At 42.8% G+C, this 24,811-nt stretch overlaps 1 protein-coding gene across 2 annotated transcripts in view; it reads left to right on the plus strand.

The window, feature by feature from the left end:
- ALDH1L2 (aldehyde dehydrogenase 1 family member L2) overlaps positions 1–24,811 on the plus strand; it is a 49,004-nt gene that overhangs the window by 17,696 nt on the left and 6,497 nt on the right. For both annotated transcript variants that reach the window (XM_026657529.2, XM_026657530.2), the window contains 16 exons: positions 2,539–2,628; positions 6,194–6,328; positions 7,327–7,452; positions 12,151–12,242; positions 13,617–13,764; positions 15,685–15,804; positions 17,104–17,231; positions 17,670–17,820; positions 18,321–18,391; positions 18,510–18,615; positions 19,100–19,187; positions 20,230–20,323; positions 20,643–20,742; positions 22,240–22,338; positions 23,125–23,290; positions 24,266–24,371. In XM_026657529.2, the coding sequence (XP_026513314.1) occupies positions 2,539–2,628; positions 6,194–6,328; positions 7,327–7,452; positions 12,151–12,242; positions 13,617–13,764; positions 15,685–15,804; positions 17,104–17,231; positions 17,670–17,820; positions 18,321–18,391; positions 18,510–18,615; positions 19,100–19,187; positions 20,230–20,323; positions 20,643–20,742; positions 22,240–22,338; positions 23,125–23,290; positions 24,266–24,371 (1,820 nt within the window). The remainder of the gene's footprint in view (positions 1–2,538; positions 2,629–6,193; positions 6,329–7,326; positions 7,453–12,150; positions 12,243–13,616; positions 13,765–15,684; positions 15,805–17,103; positions 17,232–17,669; positions 17,821–18,320; positions 18,392–18,509; positions 18,616–19,099; positions 19,188–20,229; positions 20,324–20,642; positions 20,743–22,239; positions 22,339–23,124; positions 23,291–24,265; positions 24,372–24,811) is intronic.

The raw sequence follows: 24,811 nt of genomic DNA on the forward strand, positions 1-24,811 counted from the left end.
AAACCCAAGAGCTGCTTGGTTGGTTTGTATTCTTTCCTATCCCAGGATTTGGTTCTGCAAGTGCCAAGAGACCATATGGTCCCTCATGGCCATCACTCATGAAACTTAATCTTCTGTTGAGTCTTTGATCGAGTACTCTGCACAGTAAGGGCCTGCTCCTGCTCCCATTTAAGTCATTTTGAGTTTGCCATTGATTTCAGAGGGAGAACATTCAGACTCAAATTACGTAATTTACAATGGATCTTGTATTTTACAAATAAATATAACAACCACTTCTAATGACTAGTGTTCAGCTCGTATTTTAAAATATGGTGTTATTCCTCAAGGACCTAATCCATAGCCTCCTAAGACTGATGGAAAGGATCCCATTGACTTCATGGAGCTTTGGATCTGGCGTCTATGAATTTGAAAGCACCTAAGGGGCTTAAGAGCACAAGTCTTATTGAAAGTAAATGAGACCTGTGTTCCTAAGTCACTTAGATGCATCTTAATATCCCACCCTCCATTCTTTTCACTAATAAAAAGGGAAAGGCTTATTCTGTGATTCCTCCTCTGTATTCACGGGGTAGAATGATACTTTTTGATATATTTAAGTTATTAATATCTTAAGATATTTAATCCCTTTGCTCCAAATTTTTGGACAAATTCCACGGATATGTAATAGAGCCCTAGGCAAAGCTCATATGCCCTGGCTTCAGCCTTTTATATTTAGCAACATAATGTCCTATCTAGGATCATCTACACAGCATCAACGTGTGTAGAACAGCTGCTGTTTCTTAATATATCAGACTGCCTGTACAAATGCATTTGGATTAGACCTTTCTTTTTGCCAACAAATTGCACTGGCCTCTCTGCCAGAAATAGATTTCATGCTGGGAAAATTTAATTCTCTGCCAAACAGATGGAGTTTTAAATAAGTATTTTTTTAAAAAAATTATCTAGATAAAGACTATAATGGGAACATATTTTATATGGTTTGTTCATGCTCTAGCAGTTGTATAATACTCTTCCTTGCTTTTTCTACCTATTTAAGCAGGGACCTTACCCAAGGCTGGGAGAGCCACCATAAATTATATAGAGTGCTATCTGTGACTCCTCCATTACTTTTGCTGCAACAGTGCAAACTATTGATAACAGAAGGGGTAAAAAAAACCAGCATAGCAAAGCTTTCAATCTGTAGCCTCAATAGAAAGTCTTCATATAAAATGCTGCCTATTACCTTTTTCTGCCTCAAGAGTTATTGACTGACATTTTTGAAGAGACAAATAGATCTACAGATGGTTTTCCCAAAATGATCCCAGATCTAGAAAGATAAATGGCTTGGATCACATTCTGGTTGTCCCCATACACTGCTGGACATCATGGGTACACCAACAAAACAGATTAAGGAAGGATGGCTGAGTCCCAGCTGTTCTGATAATCCCCTGGGGAAGAGGCATATTAGACCTTTGCAACAGGTGCACTGGAGGGTTGCTGCTGAGGATGCCTCAAGGAAAAACGAGCGCTGTTGTTTAACTTAAATGATGCATGTAAAATTAAAATGAGTTATTAAGAAAAACTTAGAGCCTTTTAGTTTTATTTATTTATTATTGTAGAGTTATGACACTTGTTAAATTTGTGTCTGTTGTCCCAACCCTGTTCTCCTCACTCAGACTCAGTTGATTGGGAATTCTGCCTGAGTAAGGAGAGCTGGATGAGACAACGTCTTCTTTTCTCTGTTGTAAAACCCTGTTGTCATCAGCTTATAACATAGCTGTAAAATGTTCTCTGAGCTTAAACTAGAGAGACCCACTGAATATCATGGGCTTGGTTCTGTAATAAATATTTTTTTAAGTCCATATCATATCCCATAGCAGCAGAAGTGCTAACATAATGCATGCATTGTGTAGGATTACAAGGGTCATAGATGGGCTATGCAAAAGTATCCTTAACACAGCCTGATCCATGCATGTTCCTTGCATTAAACTGACTCATTCTTTGAATACCTTGTGTGAATCCCAGGCTGTATTAATGTTTCACTTAATAAAGAGTTGATAAAGGGTTAATACATGATTAGTGTTTTAATAAATGATTAATGAGTTGTTATAGAGTCCCACAGGGTGCTTATAACTATAAGTAATTCTTTTTACTGATGGGATTGTACCGATCTCTAACACATACTTCTTGTGTCTTTAACATGAATATAAGCTGTCATTTATTAACTCTTGCTATGAAGGTTCCATTTATAAAAAGTTTATAAAGTGGGACCCTTGCATCCTCCATGTGTGATCCTCATACTTATCATATGAATGAGAGACTTTGAAAAGGAAAGCTTGTGCAGAAGCAGTTTTGAGTAAGATTCATAGTGTCCTAATTTACAACTCTGATGACTAGCCAGCTAGAAAATGTGAGTTTTCCTTTCCTTTCCTAACCAAGACCCCTTCTAGATTCTTAAATAAACAACTGAAAGAGAGAAACAACTTGTAGCTGTTGTTGGAAAGAAATGTTATCTTTATAGCGAGATAGGAAAGAATCAGATCATGCGTCTTGACTTCCTAGATTTCTTGGGACAAGCCTGCAGAAGCTTTGCATAACTGGATCCGAGGGCATGATAAAGTACCTGGAGCCTGGACAGTGATTGATGGCCAGGTATGGTCTGTGAAATTTAAGTATTTCCTTACTTTTCTTTGTTATTTGCTTTTGTAATAAAAGTTACAGATGAAATGCAGCCTCCTTTTGGTGATCACATGTAACTCCCGTTGATAAGAATATAGATCAACTCACTTAATAAAATGTATCTGTGATGGGTGCCCCCTCCCCCGGGTGCCACTTGTAGCTGGGGTACCACTGAGTCCGCCTGACCCACCAGCCTGGGCTCCCTTTACACTATATTGCTGAGGCAAGCCAGCCAAGCTCTCCCTCATGTTTCAGACTGCACTTAACCAGCACACATACAGGTAGGGACACACCCAGCTGCAGCTTTACACAGAGATGCTAAGATCAGCTAAGGAGCTGCCCAGTACTCAAGTGCACACCCTCCTCTGGAGTGCAAACCCAAAATTATACTGTCTTGCACTGCACAGAGAACTGTACAGCATAAGCTCATGAAAATCGTCCCCTCCCTCAATGTGGAGAGAGATATGCAACAGCTTTTTGCCCCCCAGTGATGAATTCCACACACCGGGTTTTAGACAAAACAAAAACAAGTTTATTAACTACAAAAGATAAATTTTTAAGTGATAAGGGATAGAGTCATAGAGTCATAGACTTTAAGATTAGAAGGGACCATTATGATCGTCTAGTCTGACCTCCTGCACAATGCAGGCCACAGAATATCACCCACCTACTCCTGTAATAAACCCCTAATCTATGTCTGAGCTATTGAAGTCCTCAAATCATGATTTAAAGACTTCAAGGTGCAGAGAATCCTCCAGCAGGTGACCCGTGCCCCTCGCTGCAGAGGAAGGCGAAAAAAACCCAGGCTTCTGCCAATCTTCCCTGGAGGAAAATTCCTTCCCAACCCCAAATATGGCGATCAGCCTAACCCTGAGCATGTGGGCAAGACTCACCAGCAAGACACCCAGGAAGGAATTCTCTGTAGTAACTCAGATCCACCCCATCTAACATCCGATCACAGGCCATTGGGCATATTTACCGCTAATAGTCAAAGATCAATTAATTGCCAAAATTAGGCTATCCCATCATACCATCCCCTCCATAGACTTATCAAGCTTAGTCTTGAAGCCAGATATGACTTTTGCCCCCACTGCTCCCCTTGGAAGGCTGTTCCAGAACTTCACTCCTCTGATGGTTAGAAACCTTTGTCTAATTTCAAGTCTAAACTTCCTGATGGCCAGTTTATATCCATTTATATCCATTTGTTCTTGTGTCCTCATTGGTACTGAACTTAAATAATTCCTCTCCCTCCCTGGCATTTATCCAATAGCAATCAGCTCAAAGCAGATTACCTGGCAAATAAAAAAACACACAAACTAAGCTTAAATATACTAAAGAAACTGGTTATAAGCAGCAAATTTTCACCCTAAATGTTGTTTTAGGCAGATTGCAGAGACTTGCTTGCAGCTTAAAGCTCCAAATAATCCTTTCACAGGCCAGACACCCTCTAGCCTGGGTTCAATACTTTCTTCCCCAGTTCAGTCTTAGGTGTTTACAGCAGTCATCTTGGGGGGGGAGACAGTGAAGAACAAACCACAATGTTACTCCCCTGCCTTAAATAGCTTTTGCATATGGCGGGAACCCTTTGCCAGTCAGTGGAAAAACACTGGTATTCCAAGATGGATTCCAGTACCAGGTGACTTGGTCACATTCCTCTGTAACCCTAACTCAGAGGCTGGTTGTAATGTCCTCAGGAAGGCCTCTCTGTGGGTGATAAACATCTTCTAAGACCTATTGTTTTCTCTAATGGCCCATCCAGACTGATTGCATTCTGTCTGGTGGGTGTTCCCCAGGTGTAAACCCACTTGTAATTGATATAGTCAATACTCCTAACTTCAGATGCAGAAATGATACATGCATACAAATAGGATAATCATATTCAGTAAATCATAACGTTTCCAATGAAATTTCACATGCGTTATCTTGCACAAAATATATCATAATTATGCCATACTCATATCATAACAATATCTCCATGAAGAATATGGGGGGCATAGTGTCACAGTATCAATCACCAGAAAAATCACTGCTAAGTCAAAGACATGATTCCCTTTGGTAGGGTCAGTTAGTTCAAAGAAAAAATAAAAGCATGTGTCTGAAAGTGACCGAGCTCTAGTTCAAATCAATAAGCAGAGAGGGCAGAGCCAGATAGTGCCAGATATTGTAGGAAATAGGTAGACATTACTGTTCATAATGAGATACTAATGTCCCAAGGTAACACCAGAATATAATACTGTGAGCCACTGAAATACAAAATGAAATATTGTTAAAGGATTGTTGGCCTTGCATGCTGGGACCATTTACCAGAAAGAAAAGTAAATCACCCTTTATCACAAAGCTATTCTTTTCAGTTTGATAAAAGGCAATATGTCCTTGATCCAAATGTTCCTTGTTTTAAATGTTTTAAAGTCATAGAATCATAGGGACCTCAAGAGGTCCTCTAGTCCAGCTCCCAGCACGGAGGCAGGGGTAAGTATACCGAGACCAAATCAAAGTAACTTTCATGGCTGCATGATAGTTGCTTAGCTATGAGACCAGCCTTCGGTAGGCTCTCCCTATGGGCTGGATTCTAATCCTACAGGCCAGCCCAAGTAAAAGGCAGCAGATAGCTGCACTACCATAGGAGCAGGGCAGGAATCAGATTGTGACTCTGATAGTCACAGCCTGGTCCTGGTTCCTCTTTGCTCCGGATTGGGGAAGTCATCTGCACCAGGCCATTTGCTAGCTCAGATTGCTTCCCTTTCTGCACTAGCTTCCTTGTGCTCACTGGTACATTGGGACCAGAGCCAAAGCTGTACCCACCCACTCCTTACCAACCAGGATAAGTTGGGGGGCAGGGGGACATAGCAGCCTGCTGGCAGCTGCTATCCCTCCCCTACAGGTTCTGGTGATGTAGGTAGCCTGTTTAGGGGAGTAAGGGGGGCTCCTTGTGCCCTCTTTGGCCCCTTCACAGGTCCACAGCAGTGCTCACAGTTGAGTCCTAGTAAATAACATTCGGAGATTTTCCAAGCATACTCAATTTCGTCATTATAATTGTTATTTAATATTTATATTACCATATTGCCCAAAGGCCCTAATCAGGATCTGCGCCCCACTGTGGTAAGCACTGTGTAAACACTGAGATGGATACTGTGTTTGCCTCCCAAAGCTTGCGGTGTAAGAAGACAAGAAACAAGGGCCTGGCCTGGAGTTACATAGCTGTCACTCACAGGATTTTCCTGGGCTTGCATTTGGGCAAAGAGTTGTATATGCTGGGTTGTGAAGCCCACAGATAATATAGTCACCCAATTTTTGCAAGTATCAGAGGGGTCTGACGAAGTGGGTATTCACCCATGAAAGCTTATGCTCCAATACTTCTGTTAGTCTATAAGGTGCCACAGGACTCTTTGTCGCTTTTTACAATTTTTGCAGTTTACATGTAAAGGGAACCAAAGGCCTATTATTCCCCCATTAACAGCAGGAAAACAATGTCATTGCATTTTCAGCATGTTGAGAGAGATTTAAAGCCTATACATCTGTCATTCATTTTGTTTTGTAGATGGTTACTTTCTATGGGTCATCATTACTTGATGGGCCAGTGCCTCCTGGACAACCGTTGGCAATAAAAAGCACCACAAAACCTGGGCTTATAACCAAAAATGGCCTAGTTCTTTTTGGTAATGATGGAAAGATGGTAAGTGTTCAACAAGATAAATAGTGTAGCTAGGAGGCGGGGGACACGGGCAAGGGAGATGAAAAACTGTATGGACTGATTAACATTAGGAGAAAATGTAAACTATGGAAATTTCATGCTATTAAATCCAGATGTAATCTTTGCAATGCTAGTGATAGCAGCCAGGTAATCAGCCATGAACATGTCAATCTTCTATTATTTCATGAAGTGTGCCAAATGCTATTCTGTTCTTTATCTTAGGTATTGTCAGGATCCTGGGTGAAGGTAGGAAGGACCAGTGGTGGGAGCTTGGGATCCCAGAACTGAAAGCAGGGGTCAGAGCCAGGATCAGGGTTAAGAATCAAGCTGAGGGCTAAGTCAGAGTGATGAGCTAAGCCGAGGGTCAAAGACAGAGTCAGGAATCTGGCCGAGACTGGGTCCATGTCAGAGTTCCAGGGGTCGATCGGGAGTCAGAATCGAAGTCAGAGCTGGGATCAGAACCAGGAGTTCACTGACAGAGAAGCAGGGCAGTCATGACAGGTAGCTAAGGATTCTCATTGTTGCCTGGGCACTTGCTGGTACGCCCCATGGACTCATACAGGGACAGGGTGCCAATCAGGGATTGCTAAAACTAGTGTCAGTCAGGTCACCATGGGTAGAACTTCCCAAGAACCTCAGCAGATTGTTTGCAGGGAGTAACTAGGTTCCAGATGCCACCAGCTGGCAGCGTGGGGATGGTGGTTGTCCTGTAACCTTACAGGTCTGTCTTCATGTCCCACTGATCCTTACAGGCATTTCCCTACCACCCATCATATGTTCATTTCTAAGATATGTTAAATTGTACCTATATTTACTATAGTTTGTGGTGAAGAAAATATTTAAAGATACCTTTATCACAGGTTTGAGATTTCCTACCAGACACTTACTCATTTCATTATTATTCGAATTAACACATTAATTTCTCCTTAGTACGTTTTACAGCCTTTCCATCAACTTAAATCATATCCCCTCTTTTTCAGTTGTTGGTGAGAAATCTACAATTTGAGGATGGAAAAATGATCCCTGCATCTAAATACTTTTCATCTGATGAGATGTCTGTCATAGAACTTACAGAAGAGGAGAAAAAGATGGCGGAAGATATCAAGGTAATTCTGTAAACTAATTCAGCAGGATATTAGTTTACAGAAAAGCATTAAAGACGTCTAGGTACAGACACGATATAACTTTTATTTAAATGTGCAAGTTATTTCTTAACAAAATATAGACAAAAGTACAAGAATGAATGTTAAGCTATTAAAATTAATTCAGATGTGTTTGGAGATCAGGTTAGGTGTTCACAAATGTATATATGGTCCTAGAAACTTTTTCTTTAGATATAAGTGATTGATTCTAAAGACCAAGTGTTGGACCAAGTCGAGAAGAATGGTTTTGGATTATATGCAATGAGTGAGGCAGACACACTTCAAAGCCGAGTCAGAGCACCAGCATGACTTCTCCCCGCACAGTGGGGCCTTCAGACACCAAACAAACTGGCGTTATTTTTTTCATGGAAACATTCATCAGCAAGATTTGATCCTATTTCTAAAACAGAATCTAAGGGCTTGTCTACACTGCCCCGCAGTTCGGACTCTGGGGCCGTGAGGATCAGTGCGCACGAAAGTGCTGTGCTGGACTCCCCTGTGGGGATGCTGCGGGTTCATACTCAAGGGTTCCTGTAACGGAATGCTTAACTGTATTATACTGTTCAGCCTCTAAGGGCACCATGTGTCACATCCCATATTTAAGCTAACCTCAGCCATAGGTGGCAGAACATTAAAGGATCTTAATGAAGACACGTCTCTTGTGTATCTCTCTGAGAAGAAAGCCCTGTAGTCAGTCTTTATCTGATACAGAAAGCCTGACCTGCTAGAAGCAGCTGTGTAATGTACCACATACAAGAAGTACATCACAGTTCCTGGTTCTCGTTAGTGGAGTCCTCAGACAGGACAACATTAATGTGAACTAGGAACTTTTTAGTTTGTGTGTGCAGCATCCACATGGGAGAGTTGAAGCCAGGGCTGGCTCCAGGCACCAGCCCACCAAGCATGTGCTTGGGGCGGCGCCTGGAGGGGGGGCGGCGTGGCGGGGCCCCGGCCGGGCTTGCCGCCCTCCCCCCAGCGCTCCGGCCGGTCGGGGAGAGCGGGGCCCCGGCCAGGCTCGCCACCCTCCCCCCGGCGCTCCGGCCGGTCAGGGAGAGCGGAGAGCCCCGGCCGGCCTCTCCGCCCTGCTCCCGGCACTCCGGCCGGTTGGGGATTGCGGGCCCGCAGCTGGGCTCGGCGCCCTCCCCTGCCGCGCTGGGGGGGCGGCGGGTGGCTTTTTTGCCTAGGGCAGCAAAAAAGCCAGAGCCGGCCCTGGTTGAAGCTCAGCACTTGGGTGCACACTGCTATTCACATTTCTGTAGTCTGAACTACAGGGCCGTACTGTAGACAGACTCAAGGAAAGTTTAAGGCTTTGTCTACACTGGCAAGTGAAAGACAAAACTTTTGTAGTTCAGAGGTGTTAAAAAAAACACACCCACGAAAGACAAAAGTTTTGTCGACGACAAGTGCCGGTGTGAACAGCGCTTTGTCACAAGCAGCGCTCTCCTGCCAACAACGCTAATGCTGCTTGTTGGGGTTGGAAGTTTTTTGTTTCGACAAACAGCGGCTACACTGCACGCCTTTTAGCGGCACGTCTGTAGAAGCACAGCTGTGTCGCTAAAAGCTGTGTAGTGTAGACATAGCCCAAGAAACAATATTTCTTATAGGTGTGAATTGCCCTATTTGGTTCAGTGGAGACAACTTGAAACCGAATTATAACAATTTAAATGTGCACATTCTCAGCAATTTCACCCCCATTTTAACAGAAATATCCATCTAGTGTATTTATTCTATAGTACTACCTCTCAGCCCTTCCACAGTCCCTGCTGTACATATCCAACTACCAAATACTCCCACTCTCCAAACCCCTCGGTCCAGCCCAGAGCACCCTCCTACACCCCAAACTCTTCATCCCCAGCCCCACCCCAGAGCCCACACCCCCAACCAGAGCCCTCACCGCCTCCCGCACCCCAACCCCAATTTTGTGAGCATTCATGGCCCGCCATACAATTTCTATTCCCCAATATGGCCCTTGGGCCAAAAAGTTTGCCCACCCCCGGGCTAAGGGGAAGGAGCAGTTAAACCCATTTTATGTAACGATTGCTGGAAATAATGGGAGACTACCGCCCCAGATAACTGGCCACATAGCAAAACCTGAGCAGTTCCCTGGGACTGATTGCAAATGCACAGCCTAAAAGGGATTGCTTGGCATGTTGTGTGCATGTGAAAATGAGAAAGCCACCAGGAAGCAAGAGAATGAAGCATGGCAGTGGCGTAGCCAGGGTCTAAGTGTAGGGGGAGCAAACAGAAAAAAGGCGCTCCCCCATGGCTCCTCCTCTGGCTACGCCCCCTTGGGTCCTCCCATTTCCCCCCCCAGATTAACCCCGGGGCCCGGCTCAGGACTCCTGCGGGCTTCCCGGGGGTGCGGATACCCCCATCCCGGGAGAGTCTCTCCTGCCCAGCCCGCTCTGCAGGTGTCCCCTGCCAGGCTGCTGCGCCTGGCCCCACCCGCGGGGTCCCGTCCCCCCCGCCCGGGGCTCCAGGCTCCTGCGCCGCGCCAGGGCCCCCCGTCCAGACAGCGCGGCCTGCGCCCCTGCCCTGCGGGCGCGGCCCCAGGGAGCCCCTTGCCCGGAGGGGCCCCCCAGTGCAAGGCACTGGACCCCCGTCCTGCATCGCCGCCTGTTCCCGGCCGATCCTGGCCCCGCGCTGTGGGCGGATCCCAGCTCCGGCTCTGGCTCGGGGCGGGGAGCGCTTGGCCGCCGAGCCCTGAGCTGCTGCAGGAGGTGGCTGCACCTGTGGCGATATTGGGGCCGCGTGGGGCGCGATGGCTGAGGAGCCGGCCCCCTCACTTCTCCGGCCGCGCCTGCCGCCCCCCCACCAATGGCTCCTCCGGCCGTGCTGCCCCCAGCGCCGGCCCGGCCGTCCTGCGCCGCCGCCTGTCCCCGACCCCACGCTGCGGGCTGATCCCGGCTCCGGCTCCGGGCGGGGAGCGCTTGGCTGCCAAGCCCTGAGCCGCCGCAGGAGGTGGCTGCGCCTGCGGCGATGTTGGGGCCGCCTGGGGCGCGATGGCTGAGGAGCCGGCCCCCTCTCTCCTCCGGCCGCGCCTGCCGCTCCCCCCCCCCATGGCTCCTCCGGCAGTGCTGCCCCCAGCGCCGGCCCGGCAGGCGCCGCTTTTGGGAAAAGGGGTGAGGGGAAGCGGCTGCTTCCCCTGCACCCCGCTAGCTATGCTACTGAAGCATGGCCCTGAGAGGGAGCAGAGGGACAGAGCTCCTTGGGGCACAGGACTTTCTGCAGAGGCAGGCTTGGAAAACATGAGCAAAGAAACTGCCTGCTGCTGTTTGTTCCTACTGCGTTCGGGGAACCAGGACTTTGTGTACATGCTCTGTAAATGGGCGGCGATTGGGGAGGGAATAGGGGGCATTGCCCCCCCAAACTAGAGGCAACACAGGGAGGAGGACATGGGGTCATGTGTCCCCCAGATTTCTGCCTTCCATTTAGCACACAAATGTGTGGTGCGCTGTCCTAGGGGGACGTGCCCCACAATTTGAAAACCGTCACTGCCTGCTAGGAGCCAGCAGATCTGAAGCTGGTGGGAGCCGCCCGGCCCACAGCTCTCTTCGCTGTGGAAGCCGAATGCTGGTTCGCTTCCCAGCAGCCCTCCCTGCCCTGCTCCCCGAGCCGGGCCACTTCTGTGGGGCCAGGCGCTCCCCAGGCGGGGGGGGGGGGGGGACAGCACAGTGCACCCCCAATTTGCTCTTGCTTCTCCTCCGAAGGAACGCAGCCACGTGTCGTCCCCCCATGTGCCACCTCTGTTCCTATCTCCCAAATATACAAGTCAAACTATGCCTATGTTTGTAAACAATCAGGATTGCAACCAGGAGACTGGAGGGTGGAAGCAGGCTCTTAAGTGGGGCGGCAAAGGGAGAGTGAGGGGAGCTACTGTGGCATGACAGGGGGACATCCTGTTCCAGGCTGGGAATGGGCGTCCCGGCAGTTCTTCAGCAGCTGCCCTATGTGCCAGTGCTCCTCTGCCCCCAACCCAGGTGCCTGTGCACTCTCCTGCAACCTGGCAGCTGGGGCACATGTTCCTCCCTGGACTGGATGCCTCTGCTGGGACCTGCAGTAGCTAGAAGATGGGGAGAGGAGAACTGTCTGTTCCTACTTGCTTCCTAACAGCTGGCCTGATCTCCAGCCCCTCCTCAGGGTTCTGCTCTCACCTCCACCCCCAATGCATGCATGCAGGGGTGGAAGAATAACCAGGTTCCACTCTCACCTCCATGAGATGTGGGAGACGAAACATATATCAGCACCCGCAATATTTCCATTGTTGGGGTATGGCCCATAACCTCATTCTGCTGGCCCTGATCGCAACAAAGAAATAGCTCATACTCAGACAATTCATAACATCAGTTCCCCAAAGCAAAACAAACCTGCAAAGCCCCACATACTGGCTAACCGCTCAGGTCAAAGGGTCAATAGTAATTTCACCTGCCACACTAAAAAAAATGCAAACTGTATACATGCAAATCATTAGCATGGTGGTTATAGCAAAAATGCTCATTTGCTTTTCTGGCTTTTAGTATCCCTAGAAGTAATTGATTTTTAAAAAGCCGATATGTTTAAAAATATACACTCAGACCTACATTAGTGTCAGTGAACTGATGTTTTCTGCCATTAGAGGGGTTTGTTTGTATTAATGCCTCATTTATTTTCTATATTTTTTAGTCCATTTGGAAGGGAATTTTGAGCAATGTTGCTGTAATTGAGGATTCTACAGACTTCTTCAAATCTGGAGCATCCTCGATGCATGTAGTCAGGTAACTTTTATATTTTAAATAACCATGTTTTTTAAGCAATTAATGAAGATTGTGACTGTGTTATGGTTCTTACGGTATCTGTGATTTTTCCCTTTCCCCACTCTTCCCCAATCAGAAGTCACAAAACAGTAAAGAGAAAATTATTTTAAATGCATTTTTTCACCATATTAACCACTTCCAGAAACCTAATAAGGTGATCCCAGTGCCACATCAGATCCTTCGCCTCCCAAAGTCAGTGCAAGATTGGACTCTTGCCCTGCTTACTCAAGCAATACTCCCGTCGACTCCCATGACATTGTCCTCAATTGGAGTTTTGCCTGAATAACAAGGGCAGGATTAGCCCCAAAACTAAGGGACTACCCTGGCAGATATTTGGGAGCGAGTCTACTGTAGATCTGACAGCTATTCCAAACCTGGGGGCCCAATCCTGCAGCTGCATACCAAACTCTCAAATGCAGTGAGGTCACCATGCTGTATCAGGTCACATTAGTGAGCATCGCTCCTTTCTCTAGCCCAAATGTCCACAGCCATCACATGAGAAGCCCTTGAGAGTTTTACCAAAATCATTGCTATTAATAATCCACCAAATGTAACATGATTCACAATTCCCGAGCTGTACTAAATAGCCTGAACAATACTTGCATGACGTAACAGTGCTGGGAGCTAGCCAGTCAGCCAGCACTCTGATCTCTCTGGCACTAGTTGGTTTCCCCAGGGAGGTCTGAATGGGGAATGGAACGTTATCCGCTAATCAGTCTGGGTGAGCTAATGGATTAATTAGCCAATCATCTGAGGAGTGATTAAAAAGGCACAGGAAGGAAGTGAAAGGGGAGAGGAGTAGGGCTGAGTCCAAGTCCAAACTTAGAGAGCTCTCAAGGAAGGGAGACCTCTTCTCCTCTCAGACTCTGGGGACAGGGCTGATGATACAAGGGACACTGCAAATAGCATTGCTGCACAGAACTGTAAAGGGGTTGGGGCAGGAATCTGAACTAAACCGCACTGTGTGGATAACTAACTGGCGGAGTCTGAGCAGTTTCTGTGAAGCTAGAAGGCAGGAGCAGAGCGTACCCTGTTATACATGAAATATGTTTATCATTTGCCTTTTATTCCTAAAATGTTACCTCAGAGTATTTCAAAGCCATTGGGCCAAATTCTGCCCTAATAACACCTGCACAATTGCTGTGTATAACTGAGGACCCCATGTAGCCCAATGGCTAGCCGTAATACAGTACAGCTACAGAATAATGGCATGCACACAAAAAAGCCCACACATTGTATGCAACCAACCAAAACCCTACTCCACCTTCTAATAATTGACTGTCTCAACAATACTTCAGTGTAAAGTTCAACCTACTATTTCTTTGCAATTTTCAGAATGATTGAAGAGATCAAACAAAAATATGGTGGACTTCAGCTGCAGAATGAAGATGTGTATATGGCCACTAAGTTTGCAGACTTTATTCAGATGGCTGTGAGGAAACTTAGGGGAAAGGACGAAGAAGAAGAATTAGTCATAGATTATGTAAGCCTTTTTAGGTTTTATTGACATTTTGCACACTTTCTTTGATGGAGTGTTGGTTTCGTTTCTGTAGTTTTCATTTATTTGTGACGGGATGGAGGTGAAACTTGGTGAATTCCATTGCTCATGAAACTGGGAGATCAATAGCAGTGGATGGATTCATGCTTATTGCACATGTAGGTATTGTAAACTTCCTTAAAGTGCCTCGCTCATGTATCTCAGTCATCATGCCCACAAAAAAAATCTGCTTTTCTGAGGAAAACAGCAACAGACTCTCCTCCAAGGAACCCTAGCATGGGGCGGAGGGGGATATGATAGAGATCTATAAAATCATGACTGGTATGGAGAAAGTAAATAAGGAAGTGTTATTTACTTCTTCTCCTAACACAAGAATTACAGGTCACCCAATGAAATTAATAGGCAGCAGGTTTAAAACAGACAAAAGAAAGTATTTCTTCACACAATGCACAGTCTACCTGTGGAATTCTTTGCCAGAGGATGTTGTGAAGGCCAAGCCTATAACAGGGTTCAAAAAATAACTAGATAAATTCATGGAGGATAGGCCCATCAATGGTTGTTATCCAGGATGGGCAGGGATACAAAACCAAAGCAAGCTACAATCTTTGCCTAAGCAGCTTCCTCTCCTACATCAAGCTATGAGCATCTCCAGCCCTTCAGGCAGGAGGATCCACCACTTACAGAATCAGAGGGTGCTTATCTCTTTGTCCCCAAAGAGATGGATAACAAAGGAGTCCCCTTTGTTCCCTTTCATAGTCCAGAAACCTTTTGAAATGTATTCTTTGAAAAGTAAACGAAGACAAAGTTCCTCCCCCCTGCTGCTTGTTCTTTGGGCACCAAGCCCTTTCTTCATCCTCTTGTCAATTTGCTTTCTCAGTTGGCTTGATCACTTTGTTTACCTTAGATGCAAATGTACCTTCATTGTCCTTTGCTTGTGATTAAGCCATGCTGTTTTCTCATAACTAGAGCCATGCAGACATTCCTTTGTTTAGGGCAGGCTTGTTTATCAGCTGCCTCCAAAACATATTACACGAACGTATTTCCAGCACACATACATAAGTCTTTATACACAACTTGTACATACATCATGCAACAATATTCGTGACCAGCATGTCACCCGTTTTCATATGATACCTTACAGGTCCCTGCTTGGCTAAATATTCTGCCAACAGTGTGTTGGGTGAGCCCTTTGCCAGTTGGCATAAAGGAGCTCTTAGAGTCACAGTAACTTTAAACACATAACTAGGGCCATTGACTTCAGTTGGATTATAAATCTACTTAGTCACACACCTATTTTAATACCTTGCTGGATTGAGGCCCTAATGATGATTTGATCCTGGATATCCACTAGTAAAACCATACAAATTCATTAATCCATTTAATAATTTAGGCACTTCTCCTCCTCAGAGGAAGTACAATTTCTATTTAGTTTTGCCTTAGTGATGGATACTGACAGCCATATATGCATCCTGGTACTTTGTCTGAAAACTGGTTTTGCATATTAAAGTTACAAGTTGTATTAGGTACGTAGTTTTGCATGTTGCATGTACAGTATTGCCAACCCCAAATGTTCAAAAATTATGAGTCAGGCTCACCAAAAATCATGAGATTGGCTTTAAAACCACGAGATTAAGTAAAAATAATAGATTTGGTGATCTTTTTATTTGCTTTCTGCTTTTTGAGCCTTTAGGGTGCACCGAGGTCACATTTTGAAGCCTTCTCCATAGCCACAAGGGCTAGAAATTTATTTTTTAACGAATGAAGGCTGAAATCATCACATATCCACTTGACTCCAGGATCTGGTGCTTTAAGAAAAACAATAATGGTCATGAGACTCATGACAAAATCATGAGAGTTGGCAACGATGTAAGACATATTGAAATGTTGAGTTTCTTTCACTGTTAGGTTTCAAAAAATGTTAACAATATGACTGTGAAGATGCCTTACCAGTGTTTTATAAATGGACAATTTATGGATGCTGAAGAGGGAAAAACATACGACACTATAAACCCAACAGATGGATCAGTGAGTAATTTCTGCATATGATAAATACTGGCTTATTCTGAATACTACATTTCTGGATAAATAATCTAAAACATTAAAAGGATATTGCCAAGTTGAAAATCATGTAGTACATTTTAAAAGATTCCTTTACTATTTTACAATCAAAGCTTGAAAAAAATTCTTCAACTTTTACTTATCTTGAAATGTTAATAATTTAATCTAATTTACTTTTCAGTTTTTATGCTTTTTATTCACTTTTTGCATCTTAGCCTGCATAGTGAAAACTGGCTGATTAATTTTGCTATGTTTATAATCTATTTTAAGTCAGTTTCACTAGCAGGTTCTCATACTTTAGCTTAGTGTTGCAGTGTTTGACTTTGCAGACAGAACAGGGGAATGCTTATCAGTTCTTTTAAAAAGTGTTTCCACTGGGATCTTTGTTAGTTTCTTGAGCACATTTCTGTTGGTCAGAAGTTATGTAAAAGCTTATTTTTACAAATCCTACAGTTTAGGCCAAATTTGTCCTGAAAGTGTCCTTTTAAATAGGGTGACCAGATGTCCCATTTTTAAAGGGACAGTCCCGTTTTTGGGGACTTTTTCTTATATAGGCGCCTATTACCTCCCACCCCCTGTCCCATTTTTTCACAGTTGCTATCTGGTAACCCTACTTTTAAATCACTTTTAAAAATGACTTCTCAATATGCATTTTTTTTTCAAAAAGTACCAAATCTTGGCTGAGCAACTGTTGGGGCCCTGATTCTGATCTCATATATGCCACTGTAAATCAGGAGTAACTGAATTCCACTTAAGTCAATAGTTGTACCACTATTAATGAGGCCAGAATCAAGTACAGCCTTAGCAGTTTGGTATTATCTTAAGGCATCTTAAATATAAGTGTCCATCTATGGTGATACATGTAACAAATATACCATTCCAGGGAGGCAATATCCAGATGGTATTCTAGAATGTTTAGGCATTCTATTGTTGTACCAGACACTAAGCTTTTCCACTTCTTCAATGTCACATCAGTAAGTTCATGCGATAGTTGAAGAAATAAAATAAGGCTTGAGGGTGTGCTCTGTTGTTAGCAGAGTTTGAGGAAAGAGGGATCCAGAATTCTGACTGTTCACACAGTCCTTCGAATTCCACCTCAATCGGTGGTGTCTGAGCTTTTCTGAACCTGATTGACCCATGCATAATAGGTAGCCATTAGAATATTAAATGTTTGTTTATATTTAAGTAAAAATAAAAAGAGAGAAAGGAAGCATTGTATGTAACACTACTTGAAATGTGAGCTAACACTTAGCTGTTTTGTGACAGATAATAGCAAAGGTGTCTTATGCTTCAGTGGCTGATGTTGACAAGGCAGTAGCAGCAGCAAAAGATGCATTTGAAAATGGTGAATGGGCAAGAATGAATGCAAGGGAAAGAGGGAGATTAATGTACAGGTATGTAAGGGGTTTTGCTATGTTTACTCATGTTTCTTAACTTTATTTTACTTCCTCTGAAAAATCATGGTATACCCCATCTGAATCTGATGGACTTTCCTTGTCATAGGGCTAGAGTGCCCACATTTCGGAAGGGGGTGAGGGGTGAGGGGCTAGGGGTTCTGGGATATGCTTACTTTGACTTGGGTCTCTGCATTGCAGTGTGGATGTCAGAACCTTTTTAAGTTAATGAAAAAATTCCCATTGACTTTATTGGGTGTTTGGCCCTTATTTACATTAACAAATAGCCAAAGGTCCCAATCCTGAAGTCACTGGAAATTTTGCCTGAGTTGCAGTATTTTGCAGTCCCACATCACGTTTGTAAGTTAGGTATAGTTGGAGGTGTCGTTTCCCAGTGTTGTTATTTTTGATTCTCATTTGTTGTGTTTTAATTAAAAGACTTGCTGACCTGATGGAAGAACACCAAGAGGAATTAGCAACAATTGAGGCCATTGACTCAGGAGCTGTCTACACTTTAGCTTTGAAGACCCATGTAGGAATGTCTGTGCAAACATTCAGATACTTTGCTGGATGGTGTGACAAAATTCAGGCAAGCTAATATTTGTCAGCAGTTACGCAAAGTCAGAAATGAATTACAATGCTTCTGTATACTTATTCTTTACTAGTACTGTCTTTTGTTTGTACAGCCCAGAAGAACAACTTTAACACAGGGAAATGAGGCATTCAAAATTGTGGATGACAGAATTAGAATTTTACCTAGTAAGAGTCTTCCTGGAAACATGATAGGAGCACATTATGCTTCTATTGGGAAACAGGAATTTAGAGTCTGACTCGTGATGACAGATAAGCTGGTTGAGAATGTGGAGTGTTATAGAGGAGATGTACCTCATATCCTTGGTAGAAGGTTATACAGCAGCAATATTCCAGCATCTTTCTGTCTCTGGCATCCTGTTAACAGAACAAATCCGGCTGTGAAGCCTTCCATGATGGCAATGATTTTTCTGAAACAAACATGGTTAGATAATTGGTGCATTTTAATTTTCCTTTCTAGATATATACATTTTTTGAAATCCATTGTCTTTCTTTTAGGGTTCTACAATCCCAATTAGCCAGGCCCGCCCAAACCATAACCTAACATTCACCAAGAAGGAACCCATAGGGTAAGGCTATTGTCTTCTTCTTAATGACTGCAAACTAGTTTTAACCTTGACAAATAGAAAATCCTTTCAAAATCTGTTATGAAAATGTAACTTTTTTCATATTTTTCCCAATCTTAAGAGTCTGTGCGATTGTTATCCCCTGGAATTACCCACTGATGATGCTTGCATGGAAGAGTGCAGCATGCTTGGCTGCAGGCAACACGTTAGTTCTCAAACCAGCACAGGTAAAATCAAAAGGGAAAATGCAAATTATGGGTGTGATCCTCCACTCCTTATTCAGGCAAAGCTTCCATTGACTCCATCCATTGACTGACCTGTTGCATGCTATAAAACATGTAAAGCAGTAGCTATTCCCACACTGATACAAGGCACTCCTCTTCACTAGAACTCTCTGCACCCTCAAATTAGAGAATACGTTAAAACTTTCTGTTTGTCTATCGATGTCGTTGTTGCATGGAGCTATGGTTAGGGAAGAGGGGGAGAGGAGGTTGCACAGTGATATGCATGTGTACTCAGAATATAATTAATCTGGGATGTGAACAGAATGAACTCCTTTTTCTAAGGGAGTGCCACTTTGTCAGCTTTGTAAAAATATGAACTAATGTAAGATTCATATTGTAACAAGCTAAAACGTATTGCACATTAAATATTTCATGGCATATTTAACTAAAATAGCAGACCTAATCTGACTATTGTGTACATGTTTAGGTCACTCCTTTGACGGCCTTAAAGTTTGCAGAGCTCTCAGCTAAAGCAGGATTTCCCAAAGGTGTTATAAATATTCTACCTGGTTCAGGTAAAGCATTGACCTAATTATTTTTCTGTACAAAATATAGCTCGGTATGAACTGTAGTTGAGAACAGTTAGGTAAAAGACTGAGGAGAGGTGAAGTTGTTGGTGATCTAGCTTTTCACCTCTGCAGACCTGTCAGGTGAAAACTGTGCTGAGTGGACTTCTCCTCCTTCGTAGTGGATCTTTGTCCACATTACAAAGCTGATACATCATTTCACATGTATTCTCTGAGCTGAATGGGGAATGACTATGGCTCTAGCCAGGGGTGTTTACCCCTTATCTACACGTTCCCGATTCAAACAAAAAATACAAAAATCTTCAAAGAACCCTTTATAATACAGAGAAACATAATGCTTTTGATTATAGGACTTCTCTTATTCTCAAAAGCTTGTTGCCAGTAGGACATATTATTTCAATAAGATTGTGAGAAATCTAGTTAGCTAAGTGTGACAGATCGGTCGGTGGAGACAATTTAACATTACGTCAGCTAATTCACCTCCTCACAATCATGTTTAAACATAAGATTTCCTAGTAAAGACAAACCCCAAGATAACTGTGGGGCTGATTCAGTGAAACAGTACATATGTCAGCTGATCCAAGTTTAAAATACACCTCTACCCAGATATATCACGACCCGATATAACACAAATTCGGATATAACGCGGTAAAGCAGTGCTCCGGGGGTGGGGGCGCTGCTCGGGTGGATCAAAGCAAGTTCGATATAACGCGGTTTCACCTATAACGCGGTAAGATTTTTTGGCTCCCGAGGACAGCGTTATATCGAGGTAGAGGTGTATAAACTGGGTTATTCTACCAGCAGTCCAAGTATCAGAGATGAAGTTCTCAACTCCACTGGTGAAGGGAGGGATTTGTGCCGTTATGGTTTTAGTTTTATTAATCTGAGGTGTTAATTGTAACATAAGTAAGGATACTTATTTTTTAAATTAGATGCTATTTAACCTGACAGGCCTACTGGACTATTAGAATGTTAAGAATTGCATGTACATTTTCCAATTAGTTGTTTTCCATATCCCACGATAATACAGGTGGTTTAGTGGGACAGCACATGTCTGAACACCCAGATATCCGCAAACTTGGATTTACTGGTTCAACTCTTATTGGTAAACAGATCATGAAGAGGTATTGTATTCATTATATTCAGAAGATGTTTTAGATCTTTTTTTATACTGTAGATTAATCAATGTTTGTTTACTACATTGATGTGCAAACTACATCTTGCACATAACATTAAAATGACATGCAGACTATGGATGGGAATATATTTAATCATTTGTCTTTAATAAATAGTGGAAATATCATTTGCTATTAAGTCCAACTGTCCAAAAACAAAAATAGATATATGCTCTACATTTTCACCAGCTGATCTTAGGGAAAATAATTTCATTACTAAAAGATGTCTGAATGTTAATTTTATATAATTATTTACAACTTTCCGTAGCTGTGCAGTCAGTAATCTGAAGAAAGTCTCCCTTGAACTTGGTGGTAAATCCCCACTGATCATTTTTGAGGACTGTGAACTTGACAAAGCTGTGAGAATGGTAAGGTTACTTCAAATTAAAACATGTTCAAAGCCTTGTTAGTGCATCTTATTAAGAAGCAATGTTCTAATTCCTTCTCTCTTTCTTACATGCACCCCTCCTCAGGGCTTGCTAAAACATGCAGTAGGATAGCCACACTTTAAGCCTCATACAGTATGTTGAAGCAGGGCTCCCCTTCTCTAGGCTGTATGACAACACAGTTTAAACTTTTGGGGCTTATTCAAAAAGACTGGGATGTTCTCCAAAAAAATTAATTGAAAAAGAGTAAAGGTGAAAAGTGTGCTTCCATGGAGTCATGCTAACACTGAAAAAAAATTAATTTTACAAAAAATTGACACTTAAAACCCCTCCAAATGCTAAAAAAAAGTCTGGAAATGAGGTTGCGATTCAGTCAGTTCCCCACTGCCATGTAATCCTTAATGACTCACTATCACCCACATGCCTGACCTATACTTCCCATCCAACCTTAACTTCTGTCTTATAAAATTTGCAAAATATATGCATAGAGGAAAATTAGTAGATTATAAAATCCTATTTCCTATTGAAGGGATCTATTTCCAATATAACACTAGCATATACTACATCACTCATTACAAAAATACTTAGTTGCTACATGATGTGGTTAGTTTAGGCCCTAATCCTGCAGTTAGAGCCCCATTGAACCCAAACAACATTGTGCTATTGCATGAGATACAAAACAGTGAAGCTGACTCTCCAATCCATTTTTTATGATCCAGGAAGAGTTAAATGGGGGCGGCGGGGCGGAAACAGCGTGCACTGTGAAAAGCAAATTGAATTTTGAAAATCTCTTTATGGGTTGATCATCTGAGACATTGCGAGAGCCAGTCAGAAAATGGAAACAAATTGTTTCATGAAAATATTTTTTCCCATGAAAAAAAATGTTTTTCTTTGAAAGTTTTCTGATGGTCACAAGTTAGTAACAGGGGCAAATTGTCCCTCCTCCATGAAGCCTGAGTCCATAGGCTTGATGTAGGGGAGGTTCTTTGTGCATTTGGCAGGATGGGAACACATACTTCTCCACTGGGTCACATGCTGTGACTGCCCTCACAGCCCTCCATAAGGGGAGTGGATCAGCAGAGTTGTGTATTCATCAGCCTTGCTTCCAAACTCCTTTTCCATGATGCTGTACAGTGTCTCTATGGAGCTTCACTCAACAGTGTGCAGGGGGTGTGCACCTCCCTAAATCCTGCCTCCACACACAGCAGCTCCACTGCATCCAGGGCCATCTCTGTTCATGCACATGTTTATGTCGAGAAGGTAGAGGGAAGAAGGGTAGGATTTACCCCAGAGGTAAGAAAACATTTTTATTTCTTTAATGAGTTTTATGCTGATATTTCCCCTTTAAAGAAGAGTTCTATACATTGATTGATTCAGACATAGGAGAAAAAAAAGAGAGAGAGAATGTAGTTCCAGGGAATAGCTGGAGTGGGAAATTAATAAAACCAAGTATCAATATAGTGTTTTCTTCTGACACAGGGCATGGGAGCAGTATACTTCAACAAGGGAGAAAACTGCATTGCAGCTGGAAGACTGTTTGTGGAAGAATCAATTCATGATGAATTTGTTAGGAGAGTGGTAAGATATTTAAAGGGCTCATGTTCAAAATAAATTCTGCAGTAACAATGTAAAGCGAAGATCAAGTCATTTTATACACACACACAAGTTTATGCATCATGCAAATTATTTAAACTTTCAATTGCTGCTGATGCTGGGAAATCACGATTCCTATCATGAAGCAATGAAAAGTGTGTGCTAATGGGAGACACTTGCCCAAGAAATGCAATGAGAAGGGACACACTTATAAAGAGACGTTATCCTATCAACTATATCTGTACATTTATCTAACCAAAAATTGCCAAATTTGTATCCATGAGACTTAAGACCACTGTGAATATGGGAAAAAAATATGGTAAGACTGGAAGTATAGCAGGGATCATACAAGAGTATCTAATGTTCACCATTAAAAATTCAACACTGCTGTGTGAAAACTCAGTTATTTATTGCTATTTAGAATAGGACATAACTTCAGTATCTTGCTTACCACACTATGTTAACTTGAGTTAACAATGACATTTTAAATACCAGACACAGTAACAGAAGAAACTTAAAAATGAATAACTAAAAACAATGGTCAAGATTTTCAAAAGTGACTAGTGATTTTGGGAGTCCAACTTGAAACAACTTAAAAGAGCCTGATTTTCAGAAAGTGCTAAGTACTCCTTTTGAAAATTGGGTCCCTTCAAGTGGTCTTAAACTTGGGCACCCCAACACTAAAGTACCCATAGTCACTAGTCATTTCAAAACAAAATTGGCCAGTGTGTCATACTATGTAACTTTTCATTTTAATTGGGTAACATGTAGGTGGAAGAAATCAAAAAGATGAAAATTGGTGACCCGCTCGATAGAGCCACAGATCATGGTCCACAGAATCATAAGGCTCACCTGGAAAAGCTGCTGGAATATTGTGAAATGGGAGTGAAAGAAGGAGCAACATTAGTGTATGGAGGAAGACAAGTATGTAGACCAGGTAAAATACTACCTGGAAATGTTTTGAATTTTTACATTTTTAAATAAAAGCCCACATGGTTCCCTCTGTTGTGTAGCACAAAGAGGAATAAACTCACGGAAATACAGTACAAAATGAGCTGAAGGACAGCTACATGGTTTCTTTCCCACGGCCACCAAGGTAGAGGACTCTATGAAGTATACCTAAATAAAGTAGGGTGTCATTGTCCTGGAGAAAATCACTTGGCATAAAGACCTGGAAGAAAGAGATGGCTCATACTGAAGAACTCTTCAAATATTTACATGTAAGGAGAAACTCAGCCTGTTCTACAATATTTCTTTGCTAGGACTGGCTTTCATATAGAGACTAAGGGGAATAGTCCTCACCTGATACATACGACTTTCACGGCACAGCTCCCATATACTATTAAAGGAAGTTGTGCAGCTGACACACGAGAAACTAAATTGAGACTTAGGTCAGTTCTACACTAAAAACTTTTGCCGGCATAGTAACATCGGTGAGGGATGGGGTTTTTTGGTGATTTTTTTTTTTTTTGCAATAGTTTTACACTGGCAAAAGCCTTAGTGTAGACGCAGTTATACCGATTAAAAATTACTTTTGCCAGTATAGCTTATTTTGTTCAGGGAATGGTATAACTTATTCCAGCAAAAGCACTTTTTTGTTGGAACAAACTAAATCTTGACTAGGATGGTTTGCTGATATACCTGTACCAGCAAACCTTTTCTTCTGTACACCTGGCCTATTATCGCTAGCAAAGTAGAACTTCTGGTGTGAAAGTCTCTGTACATACTGGTTTTCTTTCTCTAAAGAAAATTTAGAGTGGATATTTACATCTGCTGCTTAGGCTTATACAATACTTAGCTCAGAATATGGAAAACAGAGAGTGTGGTGTGTGGTACTATGTAGGAGAGAATACAAACTAAAAAAATATTTTACTCGCATGCAAATGATGCCCTATCTGTGTCCTCTGTTTAGGTTTCTTCATGGAACCCACTGTATTTACAGATGTTGAAGACCACATGTACCTTGCCAAGGAAGAATCCTTTGGTCCTGTTATGGTAATTTCAAAGTTTAAGAATGGGTATGTTCTGTTCTATTTTAAATAATAGCATTTTGTTTTACTTTATCAGTAAGTAATGCAACCATAGCACCTGGTGCTGTGATCCTGCCAAATCTCATAAGGTCACGCTGAGTCATTGTGCGGATAGGAATCCTCTAAGGAACTGATAGGTGTTGAAGAAAGCATTTAGTACAGACTACTCTTCTCAGTTGCCACAGAATCAAAGCTACAGCAGGGTGGAAAGGGACACTACATTGCTGGAGGCGCCATCTTTTACATGAGATTAAATAGCCAATGGCACTTTTTGCAAAGTAAGGGTAGTTAAATGCAGTGTCCTAACCACGCTACAAAACTTACATTCTTCCTACAGTATCTCAGTTCCCCCTGCAGATTCTGGTGGCTCAGTTACCCTTCTTCGTTACAAAATGTTTGTTGTGTCACATTACTATGTGCTGTTTAAC

This window comes from Terrapene carolina, unplaced genomic scaffold, assembly GCF_002925995.2.
Source record: "Terrapene carolina triunguis isolate 2854851 unplaced genomic scaffold, T_m_triunguis-2.0 Scaffold247, whole genome shotgun sequence".
In the NCBI taxonomy this organism is placed as follows: Eukaryota; Metazoa; Chordata; order Testudines; family Emydidae; genus Terrapene; species Terrapene triunguis.